General features: G+C 37.1%; 1 protein-coding gene across 1 annotated transcript in view; it reads right to left on the bottom strand.

The window, feature by feature from the left end:
* Positions 1–2,149: 2,149 nt before the first annotated feature.
* The window catches only part of htr3b (5-hydroxytryptamine (serotonin) receptor 3B), a 10,546-nt gene continuing 2,479 nt past the window's right edge, over positions 2,150–10,216 (bottom strand). Inside the window, exons 5-9 of the mRNA XM_008428568.2 lie at positions 7,882–8,051; positions 6,763–6,920; positions 5,038–5,248; positions 3,584–3,793; positions 2,150–3,143 (exon numbers count right to left, since the gene is read on the bottom strand). Coding sequence (XP_008426790.1) covers positions 2,878–3,143; positions 3,584–3,793; positions 5,038–5,248; positions 6,763–6,920; positions 7,882–8,051 — 1,015 coding nt within the window. The 3' untranslated portion in view covers positions 2,150–2,877. The remainder of the gene's footprint in view (positions 3,144–3,583; positions 3,794–5,037; positions 5,249–6,762; positions 6,921–7,881; positions 8,052–10,216) is intronic.

Below are 10,216 nucleotides of genomic sequence, written 5' to 3'. Positions count from 1 at the left end.
ACTTTTTTACTTTTACTTAAGTAAAATGTTAATGTGGTACTTTGACTTTTACTTAAGTACATTTTTGACTGTGTATTTGTACTTTTACTTAAGTAAATTTTTTGAGTACTTTCTCCACCACTGCTGCTCAGTCATTATTGCATCCATTTATCATAAATTCTGCCTGATACCATCTGGTTTTTAGATGGCCAGGAACTCTGTGGCAGAAGATTTGATCATATTATGAATTTATTACCAAAAAAAAATAAACTTTTCACTCTCAATGTATGTAATACTTTATATTGGTTTTGCTTTTTTCCTCTCGTCTTTCCTCCAACCTTCTGAGGTCACCACAGTGAAAAACACTGATTTAACTGATGCAAGAAGATCTTCCACATGTGTGTTTCCTTAGTTTTCCAAACATCTCTGAAGATGGAGCATATCATATCACTTTTGGTTTTTGTTTTTAATGTGTGCATGTCACAAAGGAAGTCCCACCAACTAAAATTATTATTTCAGCATGAAGAACATTTCTGTCACCTAACATTGTGACTGAAAAATCTCATGCCTATGAAGCCGAGGTCTGCAAATCGAACCCTCGACTGCGACTGTCCTGCAACCTTTGAATGCATCTCTGCTCCGAAGCACCTGAATCAAAAAGCTGAATTATCTCTTTGTGTTGTCAGCAGGTTTTGCCAGGTTTGGCCTGTTCATTAACCAGTCATTTAGGTGTTGCAGCAGGATAGAAGTTGCAGTATCGTGGCACAGCAGGACTTGCAGTACCAGAATGTCTTTTTTGTTTTATAAAAGGCAAAACATAAAAAAAACTTGCGGTTTATATTTAAAGCAACACAAATTCACAGAATATAAATTCTGCTCTCTTATTACTGGAGATAAGACAGTAATCAGTATAAAGCAGCTATAAATTCTTAGTTCTTTATTGCATAACACAGCGTCACCTGATCCACTGCCAATATTTCCAGAATTGCATTACCATGGATTGTTCCAGCAGCTGCTTTCCTGTAAATGCACCTTTAATATTCTTATCACGGCTGTTAGAAAACCAACGGGGAGCAGAGCTGCAGCAGCTGAGATATTAATGATTTTTACTGATCTGTTTTGTGGCGGACGGACGGAGATTAAAGTATGAAAATGATATGGTAACAGCACACGGATGGTGAGGGATTGTCTCCAGAGAGTTTCTGTGTCGGACCGTATCTCTGCTGTCCGGAAACATAATGACAGACCAGGAACAATAACAGAACGAGCAGGGGAGAGTTTAATGTGACTCATTTTTAAAGAACTCATCTGATTTAAACCAAAGTGACCCTTGAAGACACAACAAATATGTCAGATTAATATAAAAATAATAAAATAAAGTTTGTTCTAGGTGGCATAATGTTGAAAGAACCCTAATAAGTGTTCATCACACCCTATTTACAAAAATCTGGATTTTAAGTTGATTAAAAAAACTAAGACAACCTTTTTAAATCCTTTTTTTTTCATTTTTATTCAGAAATATTTCCTGTTCACTTCAACTGTGAAACAAATCTGTTTGGAGGAAAATTGAAAGAAACAAACAAAGTTGCATGAATGTTTTTCGCTCAAACTTAAACTAAAACTTGAGTTGAATTTCAGTTTTCTGTCTTTGCTGTCACATCGTTAACGTGACCATTTTCTGCATCCATCTATAGACTGAAAAATTAAATCCTTGTTCAATTTTCTGCTTTCCAGGATTTCTAACTATTCAGGTTTGCATCTGAGATGACAAAAATAATTCAAAATCCACCTGAGAAAAGGTAACCCCATATTATGATGCTGCCACCATGTTTTGCTGTGATTACGATGACTCTCTGTGATGTTTTTGTTTCATAATTTTTGAAATTGAGGCCCAGACGTTCATGTTTGGTGTTATGAGAGCATAATTCATCCTCCCTCATGGAGGACACTTTATGGATGTTTTCTTTAAGATAAAAATCTTTGGCGCTCACCAAATAAGAGCCTCTGTTTTGTTTTTGTTGACCTCTGACAACCAGGATTTTATGGCCTTATGAAAAGCTTTACACTACTCTAGGGTTTAAAATATACAGTAGTAATAAATAGCTGAATATCATCAGCTTACCAGTGATTGGAGATGTCTCAGATTATAAAAAATAACACGCTGCCTTTATTAATGAAGTACTTCAAAGTGGTTCACAAATTTCTATGCAAATGACATGAAAATACACAAAAAATAAATATACTGGAGTCAAACTATTAAATTGTGCCAAATGCTAATGCAAAAAATACATATAATAGCATTTTACATCACCTGCAGATGCCTAATGGATGCTTGACTCACCACAAAAAAAGCTTCTGACATTACCTGGTGATGATCATATAAGATAATATAAGGGAAACAAAAAAGACACAAACTTAACAGGATCAAGAACAGAACTATGTGGGATGCCATGCATTAAAAATAACCAATGAGAAGTTAAAGTTTAATTTTGCAAATTAAGTATTTCTAAATCAAAAATAAGCCTCCCCAGCTTCTTAGTGTCAAAGTCTAAACTTGAATCCGGGGCTACTAAGACTGCAGATTGTCCTGCAGGTCATGCAAAACAAGCCAACTGAAACAATACAGACTGAAATTTGCAGAAGGAGTCAATGAGAGCACCTAAAAGCTCTTGTTCAATCACTTTTTGCAATAAAAGGGAGTTCAGAGCCTCTAAAGCATGGTCATTTTTTTAGAAAAGCAAAGAAATGTAAAACTTTTAGATAACTGTTTACAAAATCAATGACTTAGTAATACCTTTACAATGAGTTTGTCTTAATCAGATGGCTTCTCTTCTGAATGAGTTTCCCAATCAGTGTTGTTGAGCCGAACCACCAAGTGATCATATTTGTGCTGCTGGCTCAACTGAAGCTCCATCTGGCCCACAGCAGCAGCAGCGTACCGGTGTACACGGCTAAAACCAGCAAGTAAAGGCGAAACAGCAAGCGGTCGAGCCGCAGGCAGAGCGACAACCATTCGGCCTGAGCTGAAGACTCGCTGTCCTCCTGGGAAAAAGCCATCCGAAGGAAAACCAGTTCCTGGAGCAGCCACTCCAGTCCAGACGGAGGATCTGGGACGTCATTCAGGGACAGGAGATCTTCCTCCAGGGAGCTTTCAAGCTCATAATCTGTGAAAAGGTAAGAATAAGGTTTAACTAGCAGATTCATTGGAAGAAGATCGGGGCCATTAGAAAAAGAAAAGATTCATTTTAATCTCATATTTCTGACTTTTTCTCAGAATTCTGATGTTTATTTTGTGAGATAAGTCAGAATTTCGAGATTATAGTAAGATTTCTCAGTTTAAAGTTTGTATACTCAGAAAAAGCTCGGTATTTTTACATGTTTTATCAGTAGCTGTAATCCTCTTCCCTGTTATTTAATCCAAACACATGCAGGGAAGCAAAACGGCCATTGAAAATGGCAGAAGTCTCTTGCTAGGCTGAACTTCCCCACAGAAAGTTTGGGGTGTTTGTCGACTTTATTGTTATTTGTAGAGTGAAGACAGAAAGGTGTCAGATATCTCTGCTGTCCCGCTGACAGCTGATCGGTTTTAAAGCTTATTGCCTACCTCCAGGTGCGTAGATGTTGTCGAGGGTTTTGATGGAGGTCAAAGCGCTCTCGCTGAGGCTGTGGCCGGCTGAGCCGTACCGGTCCAGCAGGCAGGCAGACAGTGACATTTGCTTGACCTCTTTCTCGCTGTGATGGAGCAGCTTCACCACCAATATGGACTTGATGAGACTGAGCATCAGCATGGCCATGCACACCACGAAGAACACTCCTGAAAGGAGATCGGATCCAATAGGATCCCTGTTATTTCACTCAGCGGATCAATTATCCCAAAGAGGCAGAGAAAAGGGTTTTCTGGTTTGCCAGGACAATTCAAGCAATTTTCCCTTTTCAACTACAGCGACTTTACCTGAGAACTAAACCAGCTTCTTCTTTGCTGTTCTGATATTAGGACATTTCGAGAAATTTCAGGGCAATTTCTCGAAACAAAAGTTTTTTATTTTTAAACACATAATTTTGCTTAAATTTTCCCTTTAACTTCTTACTGCAATGGTTCCTTGATGCACAACAACAGAGTGTCATTTGCAAAGTTAGTCAAAAATTAACAGCAATAATTTGGGTCTCCATGTTTGTCCATCAGTAATAAATATCAGTTTCACACTAAATATTTAATCAGAAAAAAGCAGTTAGCATTTAGCTAGTAAGCTCAGGGCTAAATATTTAGCAAATTAACTGAACGTTAGTTCTACATCACGAGACAGAGCTTTTATTTTGGTAGTCCACTTCTGGTTAGCGGCAAGTGAATTTGAATATTAGCTAAATATTCATCCATCCATTTTCTTTACACCCTTGTCCCTTAGTGGGGTTGGGAGGGTTGCTGGTGCCCATCTCCAGCTAACGTTCTGGGTGAGAGGCGGGGTCACCCTGGACAGGTTGCCAGTCTGTCACAGGGCAACACATGAGACACACAGGACAAACAATCATGCACACACACACCAAGGGACAATTTGGAGAGGCCAATTAACCTGACAGTCATGTTTTTGGACCGAGGGAGGAATATTTAGCTCAAATTTGAATATTTGAGCTAAATATTCAAATTCATAAATTTGAATATTTAGCTCAGGGCTAGTTTGTAAGGAAAATATTTACTTTGATGCTAAATATTTAGCTTAATAGAATATTTAGCTTTAACTCAGAAATTTACCAAGCTATTTAGATTGTAGCTAAATATTTAGTTTGAAAACTATATTAGTTGCTAATAAAATATTTAGTTTTAAACTGTGACATTTCTAAATTAATGAATAACGTGATAAAAATTTGACTTTGAAAAATGATCCCCCATTTTTCCTTCATAAGATAGGGTAAGTAATCCAAATTATCCTGCATCAGTTTGTGGACTTAAACTGTGTTAGGATTACAAGATTCATATTTGTTTTTATGATTTAAAAAACGGATTTAAACTTTGTTGAAATCCATTGAACAAAATGTTTTTCTTAACATGAGGAGACGTCGTACCAATGAGAGGAGTCCTGAGAGCGGTGGCAGGCAGTTCGTCTGTCAGGTTGACCCTGAAGACGGTGTAGCCCAGCAGAATGCTGATCTTGAAGGCAATTCTCGTTCCGCTGTTCAGAGGCAGGTAGAAGCTCACCACGTCCACCAGCATGAGGAAGATGCTGGGAATGAGGAGGCCGACCACATACAGCAGGGGGCGCCGGCGGATCAGCAGCTGCACAAAATATAAGTGCACAGGGTGAGGAGCTGGTGAGACAAGAAAGCGTTATTTATACTGGATGTGTTCCCCAACTCCTCCAGAGCCACATGTGACACTTGCAGTAATAGAGAAACAAACAATTTCCCAGTGATTTCCCAAAACAAACGGTAACACCAAAGCACACCTCTGGATTAAAATCCAAAAAGAGCAACAAGTTTAAATTAAATTTGTACATATTATGGTCGGTTGCTTCCTGCAAACGAGTCAGAAATTAAGTAAGCCAAAGTAAAAATAAGTTTCTGCTTGAAGGAAAATGAAAAAAATCACACTGCATAAAGAAAATTTGGAATTTTAGGGACAATGTGTGTCAAAGTTTTATAGTTGTAATGATCAGATTTTGAATTGTAATCTCCTCTGATTTTTTAATGCTTTGATGTTAAAGAGGTGAGCATGTATACGAGCTTGATTGACAGCAGTAAGACTGTCCTCCTGGCTCTGATTGGTTGTTTTTGAGTGGGAGGAGATCAATCTTTTCACAGATATGAGATCTTTTCTCTCATATTGCACTGTCACAACATGGTGACAGTTTTAACAAACATATAAAAAACATGTATATTTTTAAAGATATGTACTGCAGCTTTAAGCTCTGCCTTATTTGCTTTTCTTATCAGGACTACAATCCAGAATAATTAAGAAGACCTTCGAGTGGATGAAAAAAACAGTTGAGTTACTGAATCAAAGGCCAGATCTAAATTTGATTGAAATGTTGCAGCAAGAAGTTCCTGGGTTCAAATATTTAAAAAAAGAAAAAAAAAGAAAAAGAAAAACAAAACAAAATAATGATTTTGACCCTATTTTTAAGAAAGGGCCAACCTAAAGCTTTGAGCATATTATCTGAGACATTTAACTGTGTCAATAAAAGAAAAAAAAAGCAGATTAAATTTGTAAAAAGGCCCATTTCTTCCCAGCACTGTATCTTTCATGTGGCACAGGGTCCGCGCTGCCACCAGCCGTACAATAACACAGTGAGCCATGAAATGCTCCATTACTGAGAAGCCTTCGTTCTTGGAGCTGAATAAACAGCCGCCCTCCCTGCTCTCCACCTGCATTGGGCTATGGAGCCATTTTGCTCTCGACTAACAAGAGGTCCATTGATCAGGCAGCCACTGAGACAGTCTCATTATGGTTGCTCACCCTGCCCTGTCTATCAGCTCCTCTCTCCATCCGTCTCTTTGCTCGCCAGAAGCCGCTGCCGCCGTTTCATCGCTTGGAATTAACTCTGCGGCTCAATCCGTGAAGGTCGCAGCCAATTGCTTCACGCTTTTACACTTTGCTACACGGTTTTAAAGGGCCGCGTTTTACGACGAGCCATCAGTCCTCACACCGCATTTACTCCGTCCATATGCAATAACCATTAACTTAAGATTAAATAAGATTTCTTTTTTATGTGAACCATTTTATTGTCCTCCTTTATAATTACTTTCATAAAAATGGTCTTCTCAGGGTGAAAATGTGTGTGTTCAACATACGTTGAACTGGATCTGAGCATAGTCGGCGTCGTCTTGGTGGATCTGCCAGTACTGGGATGGAACGGACAGCAGTTCCCACTCGCCATCATTCATGAACTCCCTCTTATCGCCCGCTATGGCCTCTGCGCTCCTCCACAGAGCCAGGTCGATTTCTTTCACTGCCGAGAGAGATAAAACAGGAAGGAGAATAAAACCAGAGGCGGCAAGATGGAAACCCAACAACAGGACGCAGGGAAAATTTATTTTCTCCACTGTGTCTTTCGTTTTGTTGCAGACTGCACCAACGAGCTTGTGGAATTAGGTAAAAAGATTTAATCGAGTTGGAATATGTGAGACGTAATATTGTGCTGTAACATGTGAAAATCATGTCATATAGTAACATATAACACCCGTTTTTAACTCCAGAGGAATATTTAAAAAAATGGAAATACTCTAATGTCTCGTTGTACATTGTACCTAAACATGTGTGTTTTTACATCACTTTAACATGTGAAACCGCTTGCAAAAGTACATGGCACACATTTGATGTTTTCACGTGTGATGTCAATGTACCACATGTGTAAGCATCACGTTATTTTTTTTCCAAAGATTTTCCTGTCTGTTGGGTTCTTTCATCTCTGTTCTTTTCTAAAAAAAAATCTGAGGGTAAAAATAAGTGCATGCCCCACTTTTCAGATATGTAGAAAATTCTAGAAACCATGAATAATTTTCCATCCATCCATCCATTTTCTTGCACCCTTGTCCCTTAATGGGGTCGGGAGGGTTTGTTTGGTGCCTATCTCCAGCTAACGTTTCGGGCGAGATGAATAACTTTCCTTTTTGTTAATTTATATTGTCATATAAAAACCCTAAAATCATGCTGAAGGCCATAGTTGTGATCTTTGAAATGTTCTGGATCTAATTTAACCTTTTCAAGGTACTGATGATTGAATAAACATTTAAAATTAAAAAGAACTGAAAGCCTTTTGACTCTGTTGCATCTTGGATTTGTACCTAAAACTTTGGATCTGTGTTCTTTGCAGTCGTGTTGTTTGACTGTTAATATGGTTGAAGTATTTTTCATCTTCCAGACATTGTGTCCCATCTGTTAGCTACAGGAGCAGAAAGCTGGAGGCCAACCTGAGTGAAGCCAGCTGCGAAAGGTGAGGCTGCAGTTCTGCTTGTCAAAAGGAAAGGTGTACATCTCCAAGCTGCACGCCAGCACCGCCTGGATCGGCCGGTAGTTCCTCACAGAACCAGATGAGTTGACATAGACGTAGGGGATTGGAGGGGACTTTCCCTCTTCCACGCTGACAAAGACACATGAAACAGAGGAATTGTGCTGGTTAATTATCCACATCACGTTTAGTTTTAGTTTAAGGTTTAGATTTGGTCTCTGATTCTAATGTTCAGAACCTGCTGCAGCTGATTTACCCTCAGAGTTTCCTGCAAACTGTCACGAGACAGTAGAAAGACAATTTGCTCTTCTATTTCATTTCTGAAAGTAAAAACATTATCACCGCTGAGTAACTTATATCAAAGCTAAATGTTTATTTTATATGCTTAGTCATTTGAATACAAATATAATAAAAGAATTTTAAAAAGATGCCTTAAACGTGTTGGCATTTTATTAAACTCACAAAATCAAAAATTTTGATCAAAATTTGATGTCTTAAAATTTTCAATAAAAATAAACTACAAAATTGGAATATTGCATAAAACTAGCTTTAATAATAATGGACTTTATATTAGTATGTAACATTTAGGTTTGAATGAAATAAACTCTATGAACATTAAAATCTTTTTATTGTACAAATGTATTTGTAGTTTTATTCAAATTACTATATAGTCTTTGTAAATGTTTACTACCTTAATGACACCATAAAATGTGCCACTTCTGGAGGAACTATTTTATATTATTTCTTGTATCTTGTATTTAAATTTAATCAAACTGCTTAAGATTGTTGACAATATCTCTGCAAAACGTCTACAAACACATTAATCTTTTATTTTTGCTCTGTTTACTAAAAAAAACTCCAAATAAGTTCTAGATTTTCCACAGAAAGTCTTTCCTAATTTGCACTATTGCTGGAGCTTCTTTTACGTCACTAAGCAATGCTTAATCCTTTTTTACATAAATTTAGCATTTCAAATGAACATCGCTACAGTTCTGGACATTAGAATCAAGTCACATTTCATTGATGCAAACAGATATTTTCTTAAAACATTCTAAAAATTGAACTATGTAAGAAAATGATATAATTACCTGTAATGATGAGGAGCACCCAGGTGAAAAAAAAGTTTACTTTAGTATACTTCAAACATACTTAAATTTGTGAAAGTACACTTTAAATATACTAAATATTAAGTGTACTACCTATAAGTATATCTGAAGTGTACTAAAAATACACTTGTACCAATTTCGAAATTAGAACTTCAAACACACTTAAACATAATTGTACCAAAATACACTTTTAATATATTAAAGAAAAGTATACTTTAAGTGAACAAAATATGAATGAATATGTATGAATTTTTAAGTGCCTTAATAATCTTTTACTATGTATTAAGATTGCATACAATAAAAAAATGATAATCATGATGTGATACATATGTTTGCAGTCTAAGCAAATGAAGATGAAAGAGGAAGCCAGAGAAATCAGGTGTTAGAAAACCTMAAGACTTTCCTGTCTCAGAAGAAGCTCTGGCTCCACCAGATCACCAACCAGCTCTGAGGATGAACCTTCACATTGTCTTCATGATGTAAGTTTGTTTTTTCAATGAGGAGCTAGCTRCATTTTCAACAACAAAAACTGCTGTGTTACCAACACTAAGTGCTTAATAAACATAGTTTGATTTAAAGATAACTGGAAATAATTGTTCCCCTTGTTAATCTAACATTTCTCTTTCATACATTTTATTTGTTGTTGGCTTTCAAGGCCTTTGATGGACTGGTGACCTGTCCAGGGTGAACCCTGCCTCTCATCTGATGTCTGCTAGAGATGGGCATCACCAGCCCCCCTCACCACCTTGCAAGGATCAGTGTGTTCAGATCAGGGATGGAAAGATTTTAAGGTAGTTTGTCTCCTTAAGTTCACACTTAAAACAGCTTCATAGTTAATGCCAACAACAACTGATTCTATGACATTGCTGACTTTTTTTTTTACTTCTAACATAAACAGGCAAATAAGACACCCAGAAAGGTTTTTCCACCCCAGGCATCTGGTCCCAATCATCATCAGTTCTTATGATGTCATATATATGGCGAGTCCACAACGTCTTAAAATTGTAAGTATTATTTTTTTATTTGCCATTTTTCTGTTCTAAATACAAATGCTTTCTCTGTTTAATTGTTCTATTGTTCTTTTTTGTAGTATTCTGTAAGGTGCAGTGAACGGGAATGTTCTGTCGTTGATCCTCACTTTCATGTTTTATTGTCACACTTAAATTTTCATGTTCATGTGTTCACTTTTGA

The sequence above is a fragment of the Poecilia reticulata genome, linkage group LG14 (assembly GCF_000633615.1).
Source record: "Poecilia reticulata strain Guanapo linkage group LG14, Guppy_female_1.0+MT, whole genome shotgun sequence".
Lineage (NCBI taxonomy): Eukaryota > Metazoa > Chordata > Actinopteri > Cyprinodontiformes > Poeciliidae > Poecilia > Poecilia reticulata.
Note: the sequence above shows the minus strand (reverse complement) of the source record. Positions and strands in the feature narration are given on the sequence as shown.